General features: G+C 46.8%; 6 protein-coding genes across 6 annotated transcripts; 3 read left to right on the top strand and 3 right to left on the bottom strand.

Annotated features, from left to right (window-relative positions):
* The first annotated feature begins 4555 nt into the window (after nt 1-4555).
* On the top strand, nt 4556-5384 carry LOC134406064 (histone H1-like). The gene has a single exon (XM_063137313.1). It carries the CDS (start codon nt 4591-4593, stop codon nt 5260-5262), a length of 672 nt encoding a protein of 223 aa, XP_062993383.1. The 5' UTR covers nt 4556-4590; the 3' UTR covers nt 5263-5384.
* Nucleotides 5385-5815: 431 nt separating this feature from the next.
* On the bottom strand, nt 5816-6276 carry LOC134406807 (histone H3). The gene has a single exon (XM_063138399.1). The coding sequence runs from the start codon at nt 6262-6264 to the stop codon at nt 5854-5856; it is 411 nt and encodes a 136-aa protein (XP_062994469.1). The 5' UTR covers nt 6265-6276; the 3' UTR covers nt 5816-5853.
* A 365-nt stretch (nt 6277-6641) lies between these two features.
* Nucleotides 6642-7131, top strand: LOC134406812 (histone H4). Its single transcript, XM_063138405.1, has one exon. The coding sequence runs from the start codon at nt 6642-6644 to the stop codon at nt 6951-6953; it is 312 nt and encodes a 103-aa protein (XP_062994475.1). The 3' UTR covers nt 6954-7131.
* A 208-nt stretch (nt 7132-7339) lies between these two features.
* LOC134406808 (histone H2A type 2-C-like) lies at nt 7340-8124 on the bottom strand. Its single transcript, XM_063138401.1, has one exon. The coding sequence runs from the start codon at nt 8089-8091 to the stop codon at nt 7702-7704; it is 390 nt and encodes a 129-aa protein (XP_062994471.1). The 5' UTR covers nt 8092-8124; the 3' UTR covers nt 7340-7701.
* A 5751-nt stretch (nt 8125-13875) lies between these two features.
* LOC134406811 (histone H4) lies at nt 13876-14220 on the top strand. Its single transcript, XM_063138404.1, has one exon. It carries the CDS (start codon nt 13894-13896, stop codon nt 14203-14205), a length of 312 nt encoding a protein of 103 aa, XP_062994474.1. The 5' UTR covers nt 13876-13893; the 3' UTR covers nt 14206-14220.
* A 1295-nt stretch (nt 14221-15515) lies between these two features.
* On the bottom strand, nt 15516-15920 carry LOC134406814 (histone H2A type 2-C-like). Its single transcript, XM_063138407.1, has one exon. The coding sequence runs from the start codon at nt 15903-15905 to the stop codon at nt 15516-15518; it is 390 nt and encodes a 129-aa protein (XP_062994477.1). The 5' UTR covers nt 15906-15920.
* Between the last annotated feature and the right edge of the window lie 11651 nt (nt 15921-27571).

Raw genomic sequence — 27571 nt, 5'->3', positions numbered from 1 at the left:
AAGGGAGGGAATTTGGTAGCATCTACTATTTATCCTTATTTATTTAGTATGTTTTATCCCATCGTTTGTCCACTCCATATTATTTATTTTATTTATTAAAACATTTATATCCCGCCCTATATAACTAAGGATAGTGTGTCTCCTCTGAATGAAGGCTTGGAGGCGGCAATGGGCTGGATGAGGAAACACAAACTGAAGCTGAATCCAGACAAGACGGAGGTGCTTGCTGTCAAGGGCTCTGACCTAGGTTTGGAGGTGTGTCAGCCAGTTCTGGATGGGGCTACACTCCCCCTGAAAGACTGTGTTCGCAGTTTGGGGGGGCTCCTGGATCCGTCGCTCCAAATGACAGCCCAGATGGATGCGACGGCCAGGAGTGCCTACTATCAGCTTCGGCTGATACGCCAGCTGCGCCCCTTCTTAGAGTCAGAAGACCTAAAGACAGTAGTGCACGGCTTGACTTCTGCAATGCGCTCTACATAGGGCTACCATTATACCTAGTTCGGAAACTTCAACTAGTTCAAAATATGGCAGCCAGGTTGGTCACCGGTACATCTAGGGGTGAGCATATTACCCCAACATTAAAATCACTCCACTGGCTGCCGATTAGTTTCCGGGCAAAGTACAAAGTGTTGGTCATTACCTTTAAAGCCCTAAATGGTTTGGGTCCAGGTTACCTGTGGGATCGCCTTCTCCCATACAGTCCGCCCCACACACTCAGGTTCTCTGGGGTGAACTGACTTCAGTCAGCTAAAACTAGGCTGACATCAGTTTCCCAGAGGACCTTTTCTTCTGTCGCCCCCAGATTGTGGAACGGCCTGCCGGAGGAGATTCGTAAAATTAACTCTCTGTGTGATTTTAAGGCAGCTTTAAAGACTAGCCTTTTCCGGCAGGCCTATCCAGATCAATGTGAAATCAAGAATTTTTAAGATGTATTGATTCCTGTTCCAATGTTGTTCCCCGCCTCGATCCAAAGGGAGAGGCGGGTAAGAAATAAATATATTATTATATCTCAAGGATCTCAGGGTGGTGTACAGGTAAAATCATACACATAAAATAGAACACTAAGTATACAATTCCAAAAACAAATTAAACCATTAATATGTTAAATCCAATATGAAATTGTAAAACAGTAACATCCAATTAACCTCACAACAACCCTGTAAGGTGGGCTAGAGAAGCCTTTCTTAACCTGGAGCTCTCCAGATGTGTTTCAATATAACACCCATGATTTCCAGCCAGCCTGGCATTGCACTCAAACACATCTGGAACGAGGGCATTAAGGTTAGGGAAAGGTGGGTTACAGAGTCATTATTGAGCTTCATGGTGCAGTGGAGGTTTGAACCTGGGTCTTTCTTCTCTAACTATTTCACCACAGTGTCAGAATTAAGGTGACCATATGAATAGGAGGACAGGGCTCCTGTATCTTTAACAGTTGTATAGAAAAGCTGCAGGAATATAGCTAGAATGACCAGATACAAAAGAGGACAGGGCTCTTGCAGCTTTAACAGTTGTGATGAAGAGGGAATTTCAACAGGTGCTGCATACAAATGACACCTGCTGAAATTCCCTTTTCTATACAACTGTTAAAGATACAGGAGCCCTGTCCGCCTTTCCATATGGTCATCCTAGTCAAAATACTGTACATCTCTAAAGTCTAGATTAGGGGTGGGCAACTCACGACCTTCCATCATCCCTCATCATCAGCTATATGCTGGCTGGGGTTGATGGGAGTTGCTGTCCAAGAACATCTGGCTGGCCACATATTGCCCACTCTTGATCTGGTGTGAAGTTCTAAACGCCCTAGGAAATAATTCAGTCTAAGTTTCTCCAGTCCCTTTTAGTCTATAAGTCTCCCGCTAACTGTGTTACAGGCCAAAGAAAGGCTACCGTCACTTAGCATTTGGATATATAACTTGCTGATTTATTGAGTGAAACTCTAAAAGATTTCACTCAACAGCTGTTTAAAGTAGAACAAACCCTTAAACACAGTTACTTAATGGATTTTTCCTTAGAAACATAAAAGCAAGACTGGAGCAGACCAAAAACCACTCTAGTCCAACGTTCTGTTTCTACAGCTGCCAACTAGATACTCCAACAGGACGCCGACAAGCAGGACAGCCGTGCAATTGTCTTCTCCTGTTCATGTCCATCATGACAAGTAGCCACTCATCTCCCTTTAAAGCCATCTGAACTGGTGGCCAGTTCCATAGTTTAACTATACACTCTGTGAAGTAATATATTTCCTGTTATCTGTCTCCTACCACTGAGCTTCATGGGAGAACTCCAGCTTCTAATATTTATTTTTGCATTTATATCCAGCCTGTCTTCCTCCAAGGCGGCATACATAATCCTCTTCCTCCTCTCCATTTTATCCTCACAACAACAACCCTGTGAGGTAGGTTGGGCTGAGAGTCTGTGACTGGCCCAAAGTCACCCAGTGGGTTTCCATGGCCAAGTGGGGACTAGAACCCGGATCTCCCAATTCCCAGTCTGACACTTTTGCCACTACACCACACTGGTTATTAATATTATGAGAAAAGGAGAAAAACTGTCTCTTTATCCATTTTCTTCACACCATGCATCATTTTATACTCGTCTCTCATGTCTTCCCTCACTCATCTGTTTTTTCTAAGCTAAACAGACCCCTCCTTGATCAATATCCTTTTTGAGGTGCAATGATCAGAACTACACAGTGTCTCAAGTGTATACAAAGCCAACACTGTAGGTTTGTATAAGGATAGTATTATTATTATTTATTTATATAGCACCATCAGTGTACACGGTGTTGTACAGAGTAAAACAATAAAATAGCAAAACCCTGCCGCATAGGCTTACATTCTAATATGATATAAACTGTTTTGTTATCAATTCTTTCCTAATGGCAGCTTCATGCATATTAATCACCACTTGGGCTTGTAGGTCAGTGAGTGATAGGTCACCCAAAGCACATATTAACCCAGCCTGGGCTTGCCCAGTGATTCCATAGGTGAGATGGGATTTGGAATGGGGTTTCTCCCACTTTTAAACACACCAGCCTGTCCACTGAAGACCATCCTGGCACCAGATACAAACACCGCATGGACTCAACACTTTCAAAGAGACAGTTTTGCATCTCTAGAGCACTAAACTAGAGTAGTTGAAATGTTTAGAACAGGCAAACAACAAAAGGAGATCATGAGCAAATGACCTTTGTCCAAAGTGAAAACGTCTTTTGTCCTTGTTTAACAGTCTGCAAGGTTACATTCTTCTGTCCATTTAAAGGTGTGGCAGATGGAATTAACCATCCTTAGCACAACTCACTCCAGAGGGGTAGGCCTGTTAATCCTATACACACTTTCAGGTAAGTCCCATTGAACTTAATGGGACTCTTGTCCGTGTAGGCATGAATTGTACTGATTTATTCTTCAGAACCTTACATACAAGAGTCACAGTCCATTACTTTGCTTTTCATGGACTTTTTGGTCCAATTGATTACATTTTTTTTTAAAAAATGTATCTAAATTTGCTGAGGATAGCACTAATGCCACAACATCACTGTTAGTTTTAAAGCTGCTATTAAATTCTTCGTTGCATACACATAATACAACATATTGTATTGTATACACATAATAAAAAGCTACATTATATGTAAACATGCAGATGGGACTTGATTGCTACTAACTTGCAATGGTTTGCACAAATTAATGCTAGATTAAGCAAAACCATACTCTTCCTTCAACTGGAAAAACGACTTATATTGAAGTTTTATAAATTAATTTTAAACTAATTTTAAAAGACGAATGAATAATCATCTAACTATATTTAATCAGTTATCAGCCCTAGAAGACTTTGCCTGGTTGTATAAGCTGTTCCTAGGGACAAAAGCAGACCTTTCCATAGGCTCCAGGACTTTGCAAACAAGCCCGATTTTTAACATCTGTATGATTTTTTCATCGATCAGCTGAAACCGGGCTACTTAAAATAATAAAAATCCCCCTACATTACTGTGTCGATCATTTTGTGGGGCCAACATAGCAATAATGCCTTCAATCAACTTAGTCCGAAGCTCCTTCTCAGATGTGTTACTTGACTCAGTTACAGAAGCGATTGCCTTAAAATTAACAGCCGAAAAATCTCCCTTTCTTCACCGCCGAGGTACAAACCCTCCAGGGTTTTGTATTCGGGACCTTCCATACGAATTTATTAAAAGGAGCATTTGCTATTTTCAGAGAAAAGCAAAAGTTTACAAATTTGCAGGCTGTTGGAGCAGGCAGAGGCTGAGTTCTCCCTTCTTTTGCACACCCGTCTCGCTTCCCCTGTGCTTGAAAACCAGGTCCCCGAAAGCCCACATTCTCCCCATCGATCCCGCTTGGAACGGGAGCGATCCGTGGAAGGGATTTTGATTAATTGGCTGTTTTGTGCCGATTAAGAAACACAAAGTTGCAAGGACCAGGAGCCGGCTCTGGCCGCCCGAGAGCCTTGCCTGAAACGCACCAATCAGAGCGCGGCTCCTCCCCTATAAATAGGAGGCAGCGCCTCGGCCGCGTCTATTCGGCTCCTGCTTTAGTGACTTGACTCGAAGGGGAACATTGGTTAGCTGAGCGCGACGACATGACTGAAGAGGTCCCGGCTGCGCCCGTCGCCGCCTTGCCGGCGGTGAAGGCCCCCGCCAAGAAAGCCAAGAAGGCGGCCCCCAAGCCCCGCAAGGCCTCCGGGCCCAGCGTGACGGAGCTGCTGACCCAGGCGGTGTCGGCCTCCAAGGAGCGCAGCGGGGTCTCCTTGGCCGCCCTCAAGAAGTCTCTGGCCGCTTCTGGCTACGACGTGGAGAAGAACAACAGCCGCATCAAGCTGGGCCTCAAGAGCCTGGTGACCAAAGGGACGCTGCTGCAGACCAAAGGCACGGGCGCCTCGGGATCCTTCAAGATCAACAAGAAGCAGGCCGACACCAAGGACAAGGCGGCGGCGGCCACGGGGGCCAAGAAGAGGCAGCCCGCCGCGGCGAAGGCCAAGAAGCCCGTCGCCAAGAGGCCCGCCGCCAAGAAAGTGAAGAAGGCGGTGGGGGCCAAGAGAAGCGTGAAGAAGGTGGCCAAGAAGCCCGCCGCGGCTGCCGGAGGGGCCAAGAAGGCGGCCAAGAGCCCCAAGAAGCCTAAAGCAGCTGCCGCGAAAGCCAAGAAAGCGGCCAAGAGCCCCGCCAAGGCGAAAGCGGCCAAGCCCAAACCGAAGCCCAAGACTCCCAAGGCCAAAGTAGCCAAGGCCAAGAAGGCGGCGCCCAAGAAGAAGTGAAGAAAAAGCTCTTAGGCGGGACACGTTCCTTTAAACCCCAAAGGCTCTTTTAAGAGCCACCCACAAGTTCCGGAAAAGTGCTGAACTCCCACAAATTTAGGGAAATGTTATGAAGGAAGGAGGCGTGTGTTCAATGTGTGAACCGCCCAGAGAGCTACGGTTATTGGGCGGCATAAAAATGAAATAAATGATGAGGTGTCTCCCCCTGCATGTCGCTTTGGCATTGGTTCAGTTCAGGAGAACTTCCGGTTTACTACGCAGAATAATTGTGCAAAAACATCTCCTGCTATGCCTTCACGTACATTCACATACCAGTTTCATTTCACCCGTATCGTTGCAAGCCTAAGCTTCAGCACTGCGACAGCACCCTTCCACCTACGTTCCCCAGCAGCTGGTGCACACATGGTTACTGTCTTTCATTTAACTAGCTTCAACCCGGGGGGGGGGGGGGAAGACAGCATACGGATATAACACCTAGACTTTAGCCCCCATCTCTCAAATTGTAACATCAGCGCTCTTAGGGAGATGTTGTGGCTCTTAAAAGAGCCTTTGGGTTTCTAAAGTAGGAGCGCCCTACTGCGGTAATGACTTTTAAGCCCTCTCTCCGCGGATGCGGCGAGCCAACTGGATGTCCTTGGGCATGATGGTGACCCGCTTGGCGTGAATGGCGCACAGGTTGGTGTCCTCGAAAAGGCCAACCAAGTAGGCCTCGCTCGCCTCTTGCAAGGCCATCACAGCCGAGCTCTGGAAACGCAGGTCGGTCTTGAAATCCTGCGCGATCTCTCGCACCAAGCGCTGGAAAGGCAGCTTGCGGATGAGCAGCTCCGTGGACTTCTGGTAGCGGCGGATCTCCCGGAGGGCGACCGTCCCAGGGCGGTAGCGGTGAGGCTTCTTGACGCCCCCGGTGGCCGGCGCGCTCTTCCGAGCGGCCTTGGTAGCCAGCTGCTTGCGAGGCGCCTTCCCGCCGGTGGACTTGCGAGCTGTCTGCTTGGTACGAGCCATCCTTCCACTCAGCAGAAATTCTCGATAAATGAGGAAGAGAAGCAGTTTGCTGGGTATTTATAGACGGCTCTCACAGTCCTGATTGGCTGAAGGCTATGAGGTGTCCGTTAAAAAAGTTTGAATTTCCTGGGCTGAACAACTATTGGCTAGATAAGACCGCGCTTTGTCGAACGAAGAGGGGCGGGACGAAGAGTTCTTATTGGGTAGCTGTAAATACGTTCTATTTGATTGGCGCAATCTAGCTTTAGCACCTCAATGCAGAAGGCGTGCTTCAGTTTTCCGTCTGGTCGGACCTTTGTCTATATAAACGCTGGCAAGGTAGGCCGAATAATTTCGTGTTGTTTTGCTTGAGCAGTGGAAAAACAGGTTTGTGAAAAATGTCTGGTCGTGGTAAGGGCGGCAAAGGGTTGGGCAAGGGAGGCGCCAAGAGACACCGGAAGGTGCTTCGTGATAATATTCAAGGCATCACTAAACCGGCCATCCGCCGTTTGGCTCGCCGTGGTGGCGTGAAGCGTATTTCGGGGCTGATTTACGAAGAGACCCGCGGCGTGTTGAAGGTTTTTCTGGAGAACGTTATCCGCGATGCTGTAACTTACACCGAACACGCGAAGAGGAAGACTGTGACTGCCATGGACGTGGTCTATGCCCTGAAGCGCCAAGGGCGCACTTTGTACGGCTTTGGGGGTTAGTCTTACCAACAACGGTAGTAGAATAGCCTCAAAAAGGCCCTTTTAAGGGCCACCCACTTTTTCATGAAAGGAGTTGTGTTTACATAGTAAAAGTTAAGGAAGTCACTGGGTGACTTTGGGTCAGTCATTGACTGTCAGCCTAGCCCAACTCACAGGGTTGTTGTAGGGATAAAATCAAGAGGACTGTTTCTTGCAAGAGGGAATAGGTGGGTTATAATTGTAATATCAATATTTATTCATTGCATTTTTAAACTGATAACAAGTGTAGAATACATTAAAAACACAGGTGGTGTTAATGGGTGGTACATTAAGAACATATGAGTACAAACATTAGAAAATTAGAGTTTTAGCGGTGAAATTCTGTTTTGAGGGTGTTGCAATAAAACTTGTAGAAACACATTTATTCTGGTCCGGTTTTGTGGCATATACATGATGTATAAATGAATTTATAGCAGGAAGTGACAACGATCAGAAAACATACAATCTTGAGGAAGTGGGCTAAGTTTTAACTTTTGTATATATATTTTAATGTTGATGTTTTAGATTTTGTAATGTCGCCTTGTCTTTCCTGGATCTCAAATGTAGAAAAGCCCACCCAATTCTATACACTTAAACTGCATTTAATTAGCGCCTAAGATAGGAGAAATGTTTACAATAGATACAGAAAATCAGCACTTTTGTAGATAGTGTGGGCGGCTCTGAAAAGAGCCTTTGGGTTGTGGCGAAGCCTCGTGGCGCGTCCTCGGCTTTACTTGGCCTTGGCTTTGTGGCTCTCGGTCTTCTTGGGCAGCAGGACGGCCTGGATGTTGGGCAGGACGCCGCCCTGGGCGATGGTGACTTTGCCCAGCAGCTTGTTGAGCTCCTCGTCGTTGCGGATGGCGAGTTGCAAATGCCGCGGGATGATGCGCGTCTTCTTGTTGTCGCGCGCCGCGTTGCCGGCCAGCTCCAGGATCTCGGCGGTCAGGTACTCCAGCACGGCCGCCATGTAGACGGGCGCCCCGGCCCCGACGCGCTCGGCGTAGTTGCCTTTGCGCAGCAGGCGGTGCACGCGGCCCACGGGGAACTGCAGGCCTGCCCGGGACGAGCGAGTCTTTGCCTTGGCTCTGGCTTTGCCGCCCTGCTTTCCACGACCAGACATTGTAGAAGATGCTTCTCCTGTAACCACGAGTCCAAAGAAGAAAACAGGAGACTATTCAACACAAGCGTCAGTGCTGCGTATTTATTTACTCCTGGAGATTCTAATTTGCAATTCTCATTGGCTGATTGATAGGCTGTGTACTCATTATCCAATGAGCGTGTAGCTTCTTCAAGCCAATCAGAAGAATCAGAAGGTTAATTTTAGATGAACCAATGGCGTCGTTTATTTTTTGCATCATCCAATAGAAATGCTCCATTTGGAGGCTTCAAGGTTGCATTTCCCGCTTTCAGAAACTGCTTTGTGTTGTTGCAATTGTGACACAGAAAGATAGTAGTGAGCGTGTTAGAGGAAATTCCATTTACACCAACAACAGACTGGATTCCTTTAAAGTGGAAGGGCTGATATTTTTCTGGTGGGTTTTATTACTCAATTACAGTGCGATTTTAAAACTTTTCATTAAAGGTAAAAACAAAACAAAGAACACTTTCTTTCCATACAGAAAAGCAAGGTTTTTGGGGTGCGTGAGTGGGATATATTCCTAGCTTTGTTTCTACATTGCAGGGTAGGAATCTTTTTATTCTCTTGTTATTTTCTCTGGCCATCTTTCACTTTACCCCAAGAGAGAAAGAAAGTAGAGATTTATGGCAGCCCTTTAATGAGAAGTAGTAGCCTATGAAAAACCCTACAATGCACTCCACCGTTAATGGTGCATGTTACATTGAAGAGTGTTTTGCAACACCCTTGCAATGTAGTCTTGAACTAATCCCCTATGTTGGCTGGGAGGAATACTTTTATGACAACCCTTCAATGCGGTCCACTTTTAAAAAATAAAAATCTAACGTTATATCTTCTGGTTTACAACTGGTTGGCCACTGAACAGAGTGCTGGACTAGTTGAACCCTTAGTCCGATCCAGCAGGGGTCTTCCTATGTTCTTTGGAGTTGCTAGTCTATTGTAGCAAAACCAGCAAAGAATTTTATATCACAAATCTATTCTGGCATATGTTTCGTGGGCACTGTATTACAGATGACTAGAGCCGTGTGCTAGTCATCTTTTTGGACAGCATTTGGGGTTGTGAGTTAACAAGTCATTACTTCCCCCCCTCTTACTTCCTGTCTGTGGCAGAACTGGGCTCTTTTCCAACACCTACGTTTTTAATGTATTCTACACTTCAGTTATCAGTTTAAAAGTACAGTGAATAAATACTGATATTACAATTATAACCCACCTATTCCCTCTTGCAAGGAACACAGTCCTCTTGATTTTATCCCTACAACAACCCTGTGAGACAGGTTAGGTGGACAGTCAGTGACTGGCCCAAAGTCACCCAGTGAGCTTCATGGCCAAATGGGGACTAGAACCCAGATTGCCAGAGTCCAACACTAATTACTACACTGGTTCTCTCATGTTCATCAATCTCAGGCAGACATGTGAATTTTCTTTCACCATATAAAATAGCGATTCCCAAGCAAACTGGAAGATGGTTGGTGCAACTCAAGTCTTTCAGTCCACTCAGGGTTCCCAAGAGGGAATCCAAGAAGGCAACACACAGGGCATATCTACACCAGCCCTAAATCCCGGGATCATTCCTGTGCATCCAGATGCCACATGGGATCCCGGGAGCAGGCAGGGACGATCCCTCCATTTTCCTGGGATAACCCAGGAAAGGGCCACAGACAAAGGGAGACATGAAGAACAGGAAGGAGAGCTACTCCATCTGTGTCTACAAGGTGCTGAAGCAGGTCCACCTGGACACCGGCATCTCCTCCAAGGCCATGAGCACCATGAACTCCTTTGTGAACAACACTTTTGAACACATCACTGTTGAGGCTTCCTGCCTGGCCCATAACAACAAATGCTCAACCATCACCTCTGGGTAGATCCAGGGTGCTGTGCATCTTCTCTTGCTACCAGGGGACTTAGCCAAGCAAGTTGTGTCTAAAGTCACCAAGGTTGTGACCAAGGACACCTCAAAGTGATGTCTCCAAAACACACCAATGGCACAAATGTCCTTTTGAGAGCCATCTGCTTATTTTTAGACAATGTGCAAAATCACTTCTTGATATAAGATTTTATAATATTAATTTAGCATCCCTATTCATATTAATTTAACACATCTCTAAGAATGATGGGATGCATGTTGCAAGGAACGGTGTTATCCCACAAAAGTTAAATGATTTGAGTCACTGGGAGAATGAATGCTTCACCCATGAGTACTCAGAAGTACCTCTGAATCTTTGCGGTTTGCTGCCAAGTAATCATATATATTGTAAATCCCTTCCACTAAAATAAGCAGAGCTTTTTTGGAGTGTTCATCTTTTCCTCCTGCCTTTGGTATTTTTCACATTTAAACTGCTGTCCTCCATTTTATATTGCGAGCGGCCTTAAGTTAATGTAGAGCCCCAAATTACTGGAGCTCGCTTAAATATCATACTGCCACCAAAGCTGAAAACTCTACAGGCTTGCTAAAAAGCCAACCACATTTCTATAGAAATGCACACGATGTTAGACTTTAATGCTATGTGCCGTTGTTGTAACATCAGTGGAGGCTGGTGGTTCTGATGAATCTGCTCCGGTTTTTTATTGCATTCCTATACCGCCCAATAGCCGGAGCTCTCTGGGCGGTTCACAAAAATTAAAACCATTCAAAGTATAAAACAACAGTATAAAACCATAATATAAAATACAGTATAAAAGCTCAACCAGATAAAAACAGCAGCAATGCAAAATTAAAAATTTAAAACCATGTTATTTAAAATTTATAGATTGTTAAAATGTTGGGAGAATAAAAAGGTCTTCACTTGGCGTCTAAAAGCATATAATGTAGGTGCCAAGAGAACCTCCTTAGGGAGCTCATTCCACAGCCGGGGTGCCACAGCAGAGAAGGCCCTCCTCCTGGTAGCCACCTGCCTCACTTCCTTTGGCAGGGGCTCACGGAGAAGGACCCCTGAAGATGACCTTAGGGTCCGGGCAGGTACATATGGGAGGAGGCGTTCCTTCAGATAGCCTGGCCCCAAGCTGTTTAGGGCTTTAAATGTTAATACCAGCACTTTGAATTGGGCCCGGACCTGGACTGGCAGCCAATGAAGCTGGAAAAGGACTGGCGTAATGTGGTCTCGTCGGCCAGTCCCTGTTAGTAAGCGTGATGCCCTGTTTTGCACCAGTTGAAGTTTCTGGACCGTTTTCAAAGGCAGCCCCACGTATAACGCATTGCAGTAATCCAAACGAGAGGTTATCAGAGCATGGATAACTGTAGCTAAGCAATCTCTGTCCAGATAAGGGCGCAGCTGGTATATCAACCTGAGCTGATAAAAGGTGCTCTTTGCCACTGAGTTCACCTGTGCCTCAAGTGACAGTTCTGGATCCAAGAGCACCCCCAAACTACGGACCCGATCCTTTAGGGGTAGTGCAACCCCGTCCAGGACAGGGCAAACATCACCTCGCCGGACAGAAGAACCACACGCTAACAGTACCTCCGTCTTGTCTGGATTGAGTTTCAGTTTATTAGCCCTCATCCAGTCCATTACCGTGCCCAGGCACTGGTTCAGAACAGCCACTGCCTCACCTGGGTTTGATGAAAAGGAAATGTAGAGCTGGGTATCATCCGCATATTGATGACACCTCAGTCCACATCTCCGGATAACCTCCAGCGGCTTCATGTATATGTTAAACAACATAGGGGATAAAATAGAGCCCTGTGGAACCCCATGGCTTAGGTGCCACGGCACAGAGCAATAATCCCCCAGCACCACCTTCTGGAATCGGCCATCCAAGTAGGAGCGGAACCACTGCAACGCAGTACCTCCAACTCCCAGCTCAGACAACCTATCCAGAAGGATACCATGGTCGATGGTATCGAAGGCCGCTGAGAGGTCTAGGAGAACCAACAGGGTCGCACTCCCCGTCTCTCTCCCGACAGAGGTCATCCCACAGGGCGACCAAGGCAGTTTCCGTTCCAAAACCAGGCCTGAAACCCGATTGAAATGGATCTAGATAATCCGTTTCATTCAAGAGTGCCTGGAGTTGTCCTGCAACCACCCGCTCAAGCACCTTGCCCAGAAAAGGGATATTAGCCACCGGCCTGTAGTTGTTAACATCCTCCGGGTCCAGGTTAGGCTTCTTCAGGAGTGGTCTAATTGCCGCCTCTTTTAAAGAGGCCGGCACCACTCCCTCTCTCAAGGAGGCATTTACAACCTCCTGGACCCAGCCGGCGATCCCCTCCTTATTTGATGTAATGAGCCAAGAGGGGCAAGGGTCAAGCACACAGGTGGTCGACCGGACTTGGCCAAGCACCTTGTCCACATCCTCGGGCCTCAATAACTGAAACTCATCCAATCTGCTCCAGGTTTCAGTCAGAACTCTAAAAAAAGTTGTGCAAGGTATTTTGCTTGAGTAGCTGTTTTAGAGTTCTGACTGCAACCTGGAGCAGATTCAGTGACCCACTGATATCGGAGCCATCAGTCACCACTGGGTAGAATTATAAGCTTTCATGGGCTGGAGTCTACCTTGTCAGATGCAAAGAAGGAAAAGCAAACCATTCTCTTTCATGCTGAGGACTCAAACACAATTACTCATTTAGGTGAACATTTCATGCACCTGAAGCAATGAATCTGTTAAGTCTTTGACACCCCAAGATTTTTTATTGCATTTACTACAACAAACTAACACTCCTCCTCTGAAATGCCTATGATATAAATATGTTTTCTCCTCTTCAGTTTTCTATTGTGTAAGGAGAATTTTAAAAGGTCTGCTGGTTTTACGATAACAAATCCTGCCGCCCTTCAGAACTAGTATCATTCTCATTTTGGCTCTTATCAAGGTATCTTGTGACCACTGCCTTCATTCCCGTTCTGAGTTTACATCCTATTACCATGCAGAATTACAGCTTTATAAAATACGGAATATGTCTAAAAACTATAGTTGTTTATATCATCCCACAACCACCAGGAGGCAAGATTCAAAATAATTCGGTTTCTTTCTTTGTATTATTTGGCCGATTACTGCAGACGCTGACTGCAGCCAGGAAATCAGAAGACGTTTACTTCTTGGGAGGAGAGCAATGACAAATCTTGATAAAATAGTTAAGAGCAGAGACACCACACTGACAACAAAGGTCCGCATAGTTAAAGCAATGCTATTCCCCGTAGTAACCTATGGCTGCGAGAGCTGGACCATAAGGAAAGCTGAGCGAAAGAAGATAGATGCTTTTGAACTGTGGTGTTGGAGGAAAATTCTGAGAGTGCCTTGGACTGCAAGAAGATCAAACCAGTCCAGACTCCAGGAAATAAAGCCAGACTGCTCACTTGAGGGAATGGTATTAAAGGCAAAACTGAAGTACTTTGGCCACATAATGAGAAGACAGGATACCCTGGAGAAGAGGCTGATGCTAGGGAAAGTGGAAGGCAAAAGGAAGAGGGGCCGACCAAGGGCAAGATGGAGGGATGATATTCTGGAGGTGACAGACTTGACCTTGGGGGAGCTGGGGGTGGCAACGGCCGACAGAAAGCTCTGGCGTGGGCTGGTCCATGAAGTCACGAAGTGTCGGAAACGACTGAAGGAATAAACAACAACAAAGGATGGGGTTCCGGTTTCAGAAATTTAAACAACTTCAAAGTCTGATTGGTGAAAAGCACGGCCTATGGGGTTATAGCTTTTGGAAAGTGGGCGGTACTCAGCAAGAAAGGTGAATTTCCCCTACAGTTTTCCCTGTGGTCGGACTCATCTCTATAAAAAGCGTCGCTGCCGCTCTCTGTTGTTTTTCTCTCTGGTGCTTGGCATAGGCAGAGCAGTGGTTTAGAAGTCATGTCTGGCCGTGGCAAGGGCGGTAAAGGCTTGGGTAAAGGAGGCGCTAAGAGACACCGGAAGGTGCTTCGTGATAACATTCAAGGCATCACTAAGCCTGCGATTCGCCGTCTGGCTCGCCGTGGTGGCGTGAAGCGTATTTCGGGGCTAATCTATGAAGAAACCCGAGGCGTGTTGAAGGTTTTTCTGGAGAACGTTATCCGCGATGCTGTAACTTACACCGAACACGCGAAGAGGAAGACCGTGACTGCCATGGACGTGGTCTATGCCCTGAAACGCCAAGGGCGCACTTTGTACGGCTTCGGCGGTTAATATCCTAAAAGACTTGGAACAACCTCAAAAAGGCCCTTTTAAGGGCCACCCACTTTTTCATGAAAAGCGCTGTTTTTCATCCCTAGAACAAACATTAAATGAGCTATTTAAGATGTCACATACCAGCGTGGTGATTGAGCTGATGTGCATGACGGGTGACTTGTTAACTCATTCTGCTTTGACTTACTTTACAGCCGAATCATTAGGTATTACTGGTACCTAAATTCCATGTGCTTTTTAGCATACTGACCCGTTTTCACATTACAGGGGCCAGGCAGGCTTTCAGGTTTTGCTGGATGACGCAGAAGTTTCTCCCTCCCGCTCCACTTCTACATTTCCTGTTTATTATGCGGACCCTAGTGCCACTTTCTACACCAAATAAGGACTGGAGAAAGTTTCGGTCACAATTGACCAGATACTATATATAACTGGCGCAGCGCAACCCCCACCCCACTCTTCGTTCTCCCACATTGCATTTTACTTAAACCAAGCTTTGTTGTGTAACCCTAAAAGGGTGCAGTTCTGTGCACTTTTAGAGAAAGTCCTACGACTCCCACTGTTAGAAAAATGCCTGTCCTATAAGCCTTCCAAGATCTTGTGTGCATATTCCTATCATATAAGGAATGTGTAATGTTAAGATTTGATTCACATACAGCCTACGTTTTGTATTTGTTAAGCCCCTACGCGCTGCGACCTTTAAGATTGTACTGATCAAGTGAACGATTGATGCGCTTCTGCCTTGAAAATGTAAGATGTATTGCTAAATGTATGCACCTGTTGATTGACTAATCATGAGCCAAGTAATTGGAAAAGTGACTAACTTAGTGTGCCGGTAAACAACCTCCTGAAGGAACTGGGTGGAAGCAGCAAATTGCTACAGCTGCCGGAACAAAGAACGGAGAAAAGTATAAAAGAACGGACTAAATGTTAGCTGGTTGTCCAGCACCGTTTGGCATGAGCCTCGGTTCTGTACCACTCTGCAGAATATTCCTTTCCGGAACTCACTCTCTCTGCTTCCCTTTCTAACGTCTGATAGGTTGAAACCTAACAGGCAATTTTTGCATCACCACCGTTGGAACTTGTAGGACTTTTGCGCGCTAAGTCACCTTGCTCCTTCCCCAGATCTGATCCCAAGCCATAGTAACTATTATAATATGAACTCCTTACGAGTTAGCGGACAGGTGTCAAAGGAGCGAGGCCCTATCCGCTACAGACGGCCTTGCAAGCGTAGTGAACTCTTTTAGGAACTGGTGAGTGGCTCTGAAAAGAGCCTTTGGGTTGTGGCGAAGCCTCGTGGCGCGTCCTCGGCTTTACTTGGCCTTGGCTTTGTGGCTCTCGGTCTTCTTGGGCAGCAGAACGGCCTGGATGTTGGGCAGGACGCCGCCCTGGGCGATGGTGACTTTGCCCAGCAGCTTGTTGAGCTCCTCGTCGTTGCGGATGGCGAGTTGCAAATGCCGCGGGATGATGCGCGTCTTCTTGTTGTCGCGCGCCGCGTTGCCGGCCAGCTCCAGGATCTCGGCGGTCAGGTACTCCAGCACGGCCGCCATGTAGACGGGCGCCCCGGCCCCGACGCGCTCGGCGTAGTTGCCTTTGCGCAGCAGGCGGTGCACGCGGCCCACGGGGAACTGCAGGCCTGCCCGGGACGAGCGAGTCTTCGCCTTGGCTCTGGCTTTGCCGCCCTGCTTTCCACGACCAGACATGACGACGGCTTCGATGGAGCTCCGCGGCGCTGCAGCCTCTCCACGCAGAACAAAAAAATGAATGAAGCACTGCAGCCGCCGCCGCCTTTTTTATTTTCACCTCCGGATTCTGAGCGACGACTCGGATTGGATGAGAGTGAAACGACCGTCCAATGAAAACGCGGGCTCGTAGCACGAGCCTATCAGAACATGGATTGTGAAAGTCACCAATAAGGATACGGTCCGAATAGCTTTTATAAGCGTCTAATTAGGGGAAATCCCTGATGGCTTTTGGGCGCCTTTTTCTGGGGAGGTGGGGGGGGGAGCTTCCTCTCTCCCGGTGGCGGAAGTGACAGCTGCCCATAGGTGGCAATGGAGAAATTTTAGATTTTAGGCTCGATGTGATTGGACAAAATTTGTCCTCCTTCCAAAAAAGGTAGCCGGCAAGGGAGGCGTTAATGCACTTTATAACTCAGGTCTGATTTGACGTGTGTTAAAAGGAAAACAGGCCCGTTTTAAAGCAGTGTATAGTTGTTATTCTAATTAATAATAAATTAAAAGCATGTTTTTAAATAAAACATTTACAGCACTGTCCTACTTTCAGAAGTAAATTCCATTGCTTTCTGTTTGTGGGTTTCTCCTTGCGTTGTTCTGCATTTCCTGCTTGTGGGTTTCCCATGGGCATGTGGTTGGCCACTGTGTGAACCAGAGTGCTGGACTAGATGGACCCTTGGTGTGATCCAGTGTCAAGGCTCTTCTGATGTTCTCATGTACCCTTAGTCCCAGGTAAGTCTGCATAGAAGTGCAGCCAGTGGAGGCTGGTGGTTCTTATTTTGCTGGGGCCGTGTATCCATTTATTATTATTATTATTATTAATTTATATAGCACCATCAATGTACATGGTGCTGTACAGAGTAAAACAGTAAATAGCAAGACCCTGCCGCTTAGGCTTACATTCTAATTAAATCATGGTAAAACAATAAGGAGGGGAAGAGAATGCAAACAGGCACAGGGTAGGGTAAACAGGCCAGCTAGAATTCTAGAGGAGCTATCCAAGGTTCTGAAACCAATTTGGGGTTAAGTTTCAGTACCTTTAATAGCTCCTTTAACGTTCTAGCTGGTTTTGAATGAAACCTAGAATGGGTTGCCCCACCGAAATCGGAGCCATCAGCCTCCACTGATTGCAGCCTTAAACGCACGAGGGTTTCCACCTGCAATGAAACATAATCTTGTATCTGATGAGGTGGACATTCCAGAATACATTTCTTAGTCTTTAATGTTTGGTTTTGCTGCAACATTCTGGAACTCGGGAGATCCGGGTTCTGGTCCCTACTTGGCTATGAAGCCCACTGGGTGACTTTGGGCCAGTCACTGACTCCCATCCTAGCCCACCTCACAGGATTGGTGGGGGCAGTGGAGGCTGGTGGCTCCGATGTCAGTGAGGTGAAGAATATGCTCCAGGATTCCATCAGCACTCTAAAGGATTGGGCAAAAGGCGGGATACAAATGATGATGATGATGATGATTCTGACTGGTCCTGATGTTATACAAGTTCTTCACCCCAGGGACGGGATCCAATCAGCTCCTAAGCACGACTCCACACTTCAGCGACAGAGGGTTCAAAAGCGCTTTTATTGATTAATCAAGGTCTGGTCTCTTGAAAGCGAGCAGTCAGACAAAAGAAGAAGGGAATTCGGTAAAGCATTTGTAGCCTGCAAAGGGCAGAGCCTACTAACAGCATGAACCAATCAGAACGTAACACTGGTGCATAATGGTCTTCCTAATCTTTGCTAAACAACCCCGCTGTTCAACTGTAAACTAACCTTCGTGCTGGAGCCAGAGGCTCTTGTTTTTGGTAGATAAGACAGACACAAGGAGACACCCCTGGGTACGTGGCGCCTCGCTTGCTGCATAATGGCTGCTTCACAGTTTCCTTTTTAAAATGGAGTCACTTATGCTAACACTGAGGGAAACCTGAAGTGGATTCACTGTCCCACTGACGTCAGAGCCACCATCCTCCACTGATTGTGGGGATTAAAATGCAGAGGAGTTCCTTGGAAGGGGGAAAAAGGTGGGACAGCAAATAACATTTTAAAATAAGCGGCTACTGTAAGCCACACCCACTAAACCGCGGACTCCTCCCTCCGTCTTCAGATAATAGGATAATGAATAATTTTAAAAACATCTTTTAATTTTTTTTAATTTGGCTTTTAAAACAATTGCTTTGGTTTTACTCATGACTTTGTTTATGGTTATTGTTTCTGGTTTTCGGGTTTTTGTTTAAACCGCCTTGGTTGGTTCCAGGAAGGCGGTGTACAAATAGGAGCAGGGCCTTCTCTGCTGTGGCACCCGGGTTGTGGAACGAGCTCCCCAGAGAGGTTCGCTTGGCACCTACATTGTTTTCTTTCCGTCGCCAGCTGAAGACCTTTTTATTTTCTCAGTATATTTTAACACCTAATTTAACTTAATTTAAACTTTGCTGTTTTAATGTCATATTTTAACTTGTATTAATTTTTGCTGTTTGGTTTTAGTCTGGTTGTGCTTTTTATATTGTATTTTGTATGTGTGTTTTAAATCTGTTGGTTGTTTTTACGCTCTTCATGGTTTTAATTTTTGTGAACCGCCCAGAGAGCTTCGGCTATTGGGCGGTATAAAAATGTAATAAATAAATAAATATAAATAAAATAAAATGATGCTTTAGGGTGGCTTCCTGCATTGAATAAAATAAAATAAAAAAAAATAAAAATATATAAATAAAATAAAATGATGCTTTAGGGTGGCTTCCTGCATTGAGCAGGGGGTTGGACTCGATGGCCTTGTAGGTCCCTTCCAACTCTGCTATTCTCTGATTCTCTGAATGAGTTAATGAAGTTTTGCGCTCTGGACAATGGAATGGTATTTCCAATCACGGCGATACGGAAGATCCCCTACTTGGGAAGACCACCTCGGCTCTTTTTCAGTTCTCCTATTCGCCCATCCTACACGTCATGTCCTTCTGATCTTCTCTGCCTCCTGGCCAATGAACCAAAGAGCAGTTTTCGTTCTGCAGCTGGCCCCTTCTTCTGGGCGCCCACGCGCACAAGGCACTGCCGCTTTCGGTTTCGCCGGACGCGACTTTTCTTTTATTCTGGGGCGGTGCTGGGACGAGCTTCGGCGCTGGGACCGCCTTCCGATCGTCCCCCCGGAGAGGCTTTTCGGAAAAAGTAGGAAAGCGGGTCTTTAACGAACCAGGGGATGGACAGCGGCGGCGCGTCCCCTTCGACCGGCGCGCCATCCTTTCCGCAGACGAACTGGGCGGGGGATTTCTAACTGGAAGTAGTTTGGCGGTACCATCGCTCCTCCTCCACAGGCGCCGAGAGGGAGAGGGAGACGCGGCGGTGAGTGCAAAGCAACTGCCTTTCTGACTGTTTCTCCTACGGGATCCCTTCCACCCCTCTGGCACCCTCCAAGGAGACCTCCTGGGGCGAAGCGCTGCCTGACCGAGAAGGGACGTCTGCAACCTAGATTCCTTCCCTTGAAAAGACCCCCGCCCCGGTGGCAAGCCATGTGGAGGACTAAAATAGACGGGGCCACCTCCTTCGAAGAGTTTGAGCAGGTCATCCAAGACTTCACCCGAGGGTGCCTCTCGAAACCCTGGGCTTGGCGCCACTGGGCTGCTCCAGGAGCCCCCTGTAATCCCAAGGAAGCCCAGCGGCGCATCCGAAGCTTGTACCACAACGACAAAGCCAAAGCGTTGCAAGAAATCATCGTGGACCGCAGCCCCTCCCCAGTTTGCGAGATCCCGGCTGAAGTACTCAAGGCTTACTTCAAAGGAATGTTTGATCTCCGGGACCCACCGACTGCCCCGCGTCCGGCCGACCTGCCTTCGCTTCCCAGGATTGAGTCACAGTTTGACCTGAAGGAAGACTTCACCCTTCAAGAAGTCAGGGAGATGCTCCAAAGCATCAGAAACAAGAAAAAGAAGAAGGACCGTGTCCTCCAGAGACTGCAGGAGGAAGGCGACCACGGGTGTCAGCTGCTCGCTGCCATCTTCAACCGGTGCCTGCACTCAGGGCGCATCCCCTCCGCCTGGAAGGAAGCAACCACCGCCCTAATTTTCAAGAATGGGCCCTGCAAAGACCCAAGCAACTGGAGGCCCATCTTCCTCTGCGACAGCCTCTACAAGATGTTCGCCAGGTGCATCGGCCGCCGCATCAAGGATTGGGCCAGGACAGGCAAGGCCATTAGCCCTCAGCAAAAGGGTTTCTCTTCCTTCCAGGGCCAGCATGAACACAGTTTCCTCCTGCAGTCGGTGCTTGACAACGCCTGGCACGCTCGGCGCGAGTGCGCGGTGGCCAAGCTCGACCTGGCCAACGCCTTTGGCTCAGTCTGGCACCGCCACGTCTTTGGCGCGCTCTCAGAGCTGGGCATGCCTGAACAATCCTGCAACCTGCTCCGTGAACTGTATGACAGATGCACCACGGCTGTGCGCACCAAGGGCGGGAAAACCGCAGCAATCAGGCTCCGGGTAGGCGTGAAGCAAGGGTGTCCACTTAGCAGCATCATTTTCCTCCTGACCATGGAGCCGTTCCTCAGATACATCATCAATGGCCCGGGAGGCTTCGATCTGTATGGCCAGAAGGTCAGCGTTTTGGCTTATGTCGATGACCTGGTGCTGATTGCCGAGAACAAAGAAGGACTCCAAGGCATGCTGGATCGGGCCTCCGAGGCCGCCGCCTGGATGGGGTTGCGTTTCAAAGAGAAGAAGTGCACTTCGCTCCACGTCAGCAGAGAGCGCCGCGTCCTGCCCTCGAAGTTCACCATCCAAGAAGCGGAACTGAGGCGCCTTATAGAAAGCCCAACTTTTGAGTTCCTAGGAACACCCATGTGCTTCCCCCCTCATGCCCACCAGTCCTTCAAGAACTCGTTTAGCGAGAAGATGGAAGAAGCAAAAAGGATCGATGAATCCCTGCTGACCCCGCTGCAGAAGATGGACGCGCTCAAATCGTCCCTGTTGCCCAAAATCTCAAACATCTTGAGAGAGATGCATGTTCAAAAGCAGGTCCTTGAAGAAGCTGACTGCACCATCAGAAGAATGGTGACGGGGTGGTTGGTCCACCCCACTGACATCTGCCGTATGTCCAAAAAGGATGGCGCCTGTGAGGTACTGCCGATGGGAGACCTGTCTGACACCGCAGTGGTGGCCCATGCTTTCTGTATGTTGACCTGCCTGGACAACACAGTGGCAGAGAGAAGTCGGCGGAGGAAAGGGGCAACCTGGCTGGGGTCCGGCACATTGTCCTGGTGCTGTCGGGGAAAGGAGGCGTAGGGAAGAGCACCATTTCGACAGAGCTGGCGTTGGCGTTGCGTCACGCTGGTAAAAAGGTAGGCGCCCTTTCATCCCGGTGCGGTAGAGCGGTTAGACTTAGGCCAGCTTCACCTCCCTGCTCAATCAGTAAATAAAACACAGCAGTGATACCTGTCTGTTTCTCCCCCACATTTATAATTCTGTGGCTGGAGTTTTCCATCTATCTATCGCATTTATATCCCACCTTTTTTCCGCCAAGGAAGCCAAGGCGGCGTACGTAATCTCCCTCCTCCTCTCCATTTCTATCCTCACAACAACAACCCTGTGAGGTAGGTTGGGCTAAGAGTCTGTGACTGCCACCCAGTGAGCTTCTGTGTCTGAGCAGGACCTCGAACCTGGATCTCCCAACTCCTAGTCCAACACTCTAACCGCTACACCACGCTGGCTTGATGTTTTTTCTTTCTTTCTTTCTTTCTTTGAGATACTTTTCATCCTGTTCTGCAGCCCAAATGGTTCTCAAAGTGGCTTACATGTAATCAGTAGAACAAGGCAGTCCATGGGCAGCATGCCTGTATATACCAGTTGCTGGGGAACATGGGTGGGAGGGTGCTGTTGTACCATGTCCTGCTAGTAGGTCCCTGGCCAACAGCTGATTAGCCAGAGTGCTGGACTAGATGGACCCTCGGTCTGATCCAGGAGGGCTCTTCTTGCATTCTCCGATAGGGTAGTATCCGGCCAGATTGATAGCTGGAACAGGGAGGTTTAAGCATATAACACCGATTCTGGCCCGCTTGCATTGGCTGCCTATATGTTTCCAAACCCAATTCAAGGTGCTGGTTTTAACCGATAAAGCCCTACGTGGCTTGGGACCACAATACCTGACGGAACGCCTCTCCCGACATGAACCTACCCGTACACTGCGGTCAACATCTAAGGTCCTCCTCCGAGTGCCTACTCCGAGGGAAGCTCGGAGGGTGGCAACAAGAGAGAGGGCCTTTTCGGTGGTGGCCCCCAATTGTGGAATGATCTTCCCGATGAGGCTCGCCTGGCACCAACACTGTTATCTTTCAGGCGCCAGGTCAAGACTTTTCTCTTCTCCCAGGCATTTAACAGCATTTAACAATGCTGTTTGTTTTCTAACGGACCCCAGAACTGTTGTTTTAAATGGATACTGTTGTTTTTATATTGTTGTTTTATGTTTCTGATGATTCTTAAATTTTGTATACTTTTTAAATGTTTACTGTTTTAACTTTTGTAAACCGCCCAGAGAGCTTCGGTTATGGGGCGGTATATAAATGTAATAAATAAAAAAAAAAAAAAAAAAAAAAAAAAAAATAGGTTGCGCATGGAGCCCTTCAAGACACTGTCCAGAAGAAACTGAAGAAGACCACAACGCCCACCTGGAAAGAGCTGGTCGACTACCTGAATGGCAAATTTGGCTGCGATAGAGACTTTTCCACTCTCTGGAGCCGTGCCAGAAATGCCACTTGTTGCCTCACCAAACGCATCACCTGCATGTGGCTCTATGATGAACAACGTGGGTTTGGCATGAGAATTGGCCAACACGCCTTCCGTCCCAGAGAAGTGTGGCAGTCCCAAGGACAGAGAAAGGAAACACCAGAGGGTATTCTTAAGGAAACGCTCCGTAAGATGTATGCGTGCCACCGTGAATGAAAGCTGCATCAGGGCAAAGTGACCGAGGCCTCCTCCTCGCGCAACTCCTGAGGTTACACAGGTTGGTGATTTGTACACTGTGCTTGGGGGAGAAATGGTGATGATCCTGAATTTGGAAACCAGCTCAAGAAAACCAGCTGTTGCTGCAGCCATCCCAACGAAACCCTCCCACATCTGCTCTGCTGCCTGCCTGCCAGCCCTTGTTTGAAGTGCCAGAATGCCAAGATGTGTTTTGCCAAGGCAATCGTGGCTTCGAAAGGCGCTGTCTCCTTGAACCTTCCTTGTGCCTGGATCAAGAAACCAGCTCAGACCAGACTAAAGAGTGGAAGAAGATCGCCACCGTTGATGACACCACAATCCCGTTTAGCAACCTGCTGGAGCCCAGGGAGGACCAATGTTGTGTGAATGCCCCACTAGCAGAGGGCCAGAGAAAGGTGGGTGGAGGGTGGATACAAAATTGCAACTTCATTTATTACATTTGTATAACGCCCCATAGCCAAGGCTCTTTGGGTGGTTTATATAGGATAAAAACCTTGCTCACGAGGGCCTGAATGTCTAGGAGGCTTTCTCCAACCTAGGGTCCTCCAGATGTGTTGGATGGTAAGTTCCACCCTTGGGAATTGGAAAGACTAAAACATCTGGCCTTTTTATTTTAACCAGTGCCCATGCTGGCTGTGGCATGCTGGGAGTTGCAGTCCAACAATCTGGAGGACACCAGGGTTGGAAAAGCTGAGTTAGGACTAATGCAGGGCGGGTGGGTGGAGGGCATCATAGAAGCTTATGGTGCAATCCTATGTGTGCTAAGCTAGATAAATGTCCTACAACTCCCAGCATGCTGGGAACTATAGGACTTTTTTTTCTGGCTAAACACACACAGGATTCCCACTCTTATACAATTATGTAAGATCTGGAGAAACTGGATAGAGGGAAGTCAGACATTCCTCTCCTTGTCCCATAACATTAAAAAGTGAAGACTCACCCAATGAAATTTATTCCCAATTGGGTGGTGGTGGTGGGAAACCCTCAAAAGAAGGAACTTTTTCATGCAATGCTCCTTTCAACGGTGGTTCGGTGGTTCTGGAATTATTCCCCGGGGAAGTTTGCCTGGTTCTGAGTCTGATATCTTTTCAGCAACACTTAAAAAATATCCTAGACTTTACTTTGCAGATCTCTTGATTTTAACTCTGCTCTTTGCCGGTATGCTGTTTTGTTGTCTTTTTAATTTCCTATTGCTGTATTCCTCTTACTGCTGTGGATTTAAACTTTTGCTGTAAGCCTCTCCAAATATCCTTTTGAATTGAACAAAGGGCTATAATAAAGACCACAAATAAATAAATTGTGGCATTCATTGCTACAAGATGTGGTCAAGACTGTTAGTGTTACCTGCTACTAATAATGTAGATAACACTTACAACTCATACAGGAAAACACATACATATTTTACACTTCATATTTTAGACTCTGCAATTCTGTCTACCATCATTTTTACTTTTAGGTAACTGTTTTTGTGTGGGTGTGGGTGACTGCTGTTTGCATTACTAAACTATAATCTGAAGTATTCTTTAATAAAAGTATGTTGGAAAATCTGTTTAGAATGGCTGAGTCAGCGAAATTCACTTGGATGAGAAAAGGGGCTGAAAGAAGGAGAGTTTCTCTTGTCTTTTGTCTACGAGAGGCTGAAGCAATTTCATTCTCCAAAAGTATTTCGGATCTGCCTTTTTGAAAGACGCCCTTCGAGACTGATTCAATGCAAAAGACATAAGCAGCACTTCTCAAAATATCCTTCCTGCAGTGTGCTCGTTGCCGTCAAACATCCTGTGTCTGAGAGCACCAACTGCATGCCAGTTTCATGAGAAACCAAAACCTCTCCCTACCTAGAACTGTTAAACCATGTTTAGAGCCACCCATTTTGTTGGTGAAGGGGCGAGGCTGTCTTCCATTCAAAGTGCAGCACCCTTAACACACCCTTCCCTAACCTGGGGCCTTCCAGATGTGTTGGCTTGCAATTTCTGTTATCCCTAACTAGCACGGCCGCGAGATTTGCAGCCCCACACATCTGGAGGGCCCCAGGTTGGGGAAGGGTGTGTTAAGCTATTTGAAGGTAATGTCTGAGAGAGAGATTTGGTCTGCAGTATTCTCATCAAAGTAACAACACAATTCTGTTTATCCACATCTACTCAGAAATAAGGATTATACCCACTTGGGAATAAGCTCCACTGAACTCAAATCAGACTTGTTTCTGAGTAGATGTGGGTAGGACTGCGTTTTGAGTTACTCAGTTATGGAAGCTGGATGACTAAATCTTAATTTGTTATACAGATGGGCTCACATTTTGGAGAGGATGAATGCAGTGGACTCTTGAAAACCAAATACATAAATAGATAATGTTAGCCCTAGATTTAAGATATAATGTAAGGTGGACAGTCTTTCCTTTCTATATTTTTTTTTGTTGTTGTTGTCTTTCAGCTTACTTTGAACGCACATACTTTTTTTTTATAGTGCTTGAAGCCCTGAACATGAGTTTTTCTGCTAGGTCCTGAGAAGCCGCTGCAACATTTTGTTGCAGAATATCCCACCTGTTAAGTTATAATTTCAAAAGAGATCTTGGCTTGCTGTGACTCAGTAGCCATGTTGATTAAAATGCTCAAGCAGGCAACTTGGTACGAGAGAAGGGCAGCTCAATGCTGGCTGAAATAAGCAGTTGAAATACTTAATTCTTCATAGCTGATTTTTCTCAGAAGTAGCCGTTGTCTAGGTTCCGTGGAGTAATGCAAGGGCCACATGATATGATGCGGCTTGGAGTCCAATTGCCTGCATGCCTGTAGAGAGGCTAGTGGCTCTTATTTTGGTGGGGCTGTGAAGCCATTCTGGGTTTTAGTCAGAACTAGCCAGAACTCTAAAGGACCTATCCAAGAGGTGGAACCTATTTTGGGGATAGGATTTGGCCCCTTATATAAGTCCTTTAGAGTTCTGGATGAATGGTTCTGCATGCACATATGCAAACATGCACCCTTCAGGGATCCTGATAAAGACCACTCTTCGCTTGCTGCTGCTACAAGTGAGGAAAGAGTATTCTGTATCAGGATTGCTGGTGAAGGGAATTTGGTTGTAGCTGGGGATTGGGGCCACAAGTCAGGGCTGTGGGTGGGTGGGTGGGTGCACGCAGCCTCTAGACCATGAGATATCATCCCCCTAAGCCATGGGTTGGCCTAATTATTAGCACTCTGGACTTTTAGTCCAGTGATCTGAGTTCAAATCTCAGTGGAACCTGTGGCTTTTTGGTGGTGAACTTGTTTCTCTTTTTCTTTATTTACTGCTGTTGACCGAGCCCGCAACATTTGAGTTGAGGTATTCCTGCTCTTTCAACCAGGCCTACACAGCAAATAAATAATAAATAAATAAAAATCCTGTAGGCTGATGGTGGCCTTTTTTCTCTCTGTCTGCACCTTCCCTGCCTAAGGGAATTCCAAAGACACAAGAGTTTGTAGCCCTGTGACTGTAGGAAGTAAAAAGGGGAACTGAAAGGGAGTTTAGAAACAGACAGGCAGAGAGAGACCCTAATGAGTTCACAGTGGCCTTTGGTGTTGCAGATAGATCTGTGGTATGGAAAAAGTGACCTAGAAATTATTATTATTCATTCAATTTATATCCTGCCAATATACAAAATACCCTAGGTGGCATACAAAGTTAATATTGACTTTATCACTAAAGCCTGAATCTTAATTAATTCCCCCAAGTTCCTTTCTTCTTCCAAATTCCCCAACTATTCCACATGCCAGGTAACATGGACAGGAGGGTGCTGTCGCACTTGTGCCTTGGTTGTGGGTCCCTGGTGAACAGCTGGTTGTCCACTGTGTGAACATAGTGCTGGACTAGATGGACCCTTGGTCTGATCTAGCATCAAGGCCCTTCTGATGTTCTTAAGAACCAGGAATATTTCAATGATATTTAAAATAGTTTACTAAAACAGACCAGGAGCACAATCTTATGTATGCTTAGACAGAAAAGAGTCCTACAACTCCCAGCATAGTTGTTAAGACACTTTCTCTCTCTAAACCTGCATTAGAATCATAGAATAGTAGAGTTGGAAGGGGCCTACAAGGCCATCAAGTCCAACTCTCCACCCAATGCAGGAATCCATCTTAAAGCATCCCTGACAGGTGGTTGTCCAGCTGCCTCTTGAATGCCTCTAGTGTGGGAGAGCCTACAACCTCCCTAGGTAACTGGTTCCAGTGTCGTACTGCTCTAACAGTCAGGAAGTTTTTCCTGATGTCCAGGAAAAACTTAATTAACTAAATCAGCTATATAGTAACAGAATTTAGAGTGATTTTTGTGTTTGTGAGAGACTGAGAAAAGTGTGTTGAAGAAACTGGAATAACGTTAGCTTAAGAGGCATTAACTACAATCACAGAATTACATCTCCTTTCCTAAGAATGACAAAGACAATATTAAAACAAATCATTTTCATTTTCACTGGCCAGTTCAAGATCCTTGAATTACTGTGCGGGTGTTGATGCTGAAGGCCTTGAAGAGGCTGATAAGAAAAACTAACTACCATGACACAAATGAAGCCATTGCTCTGAGACTGGGTGAAATAGAATCATAAAATCATAGAACCTTTTAAGTATTTGAAGAGTGCTATCATGTCTCCCCTCCATCTTCTCTTCTCCAGGCTAAACATGCCCAGTTCTTTCAGTCTTTCTTCACAGGGCTTTGTTTCCAGACC

This window comes from Elgaria multicarinata, chromosome 11, assembly GCF_023053635.1.
Source record: "Elgaria multicarinata webbii isolate HBS135686 ecotype San Diego chromosome 11, rElgMul1.1.pri, whole genome shotgun sequence".
Lineage (NCBI taxonomy): Eukaryota > Metazoa > Chordata > Lepidosauria > Squamata > Anguidae > Elgaria > Elgaria multicarinata.
The sequence above is the reverse complement of the archived record's forward strand: the minus strand, read 5'-3'. Positions and strand labels throughout refer to the sequence as shown.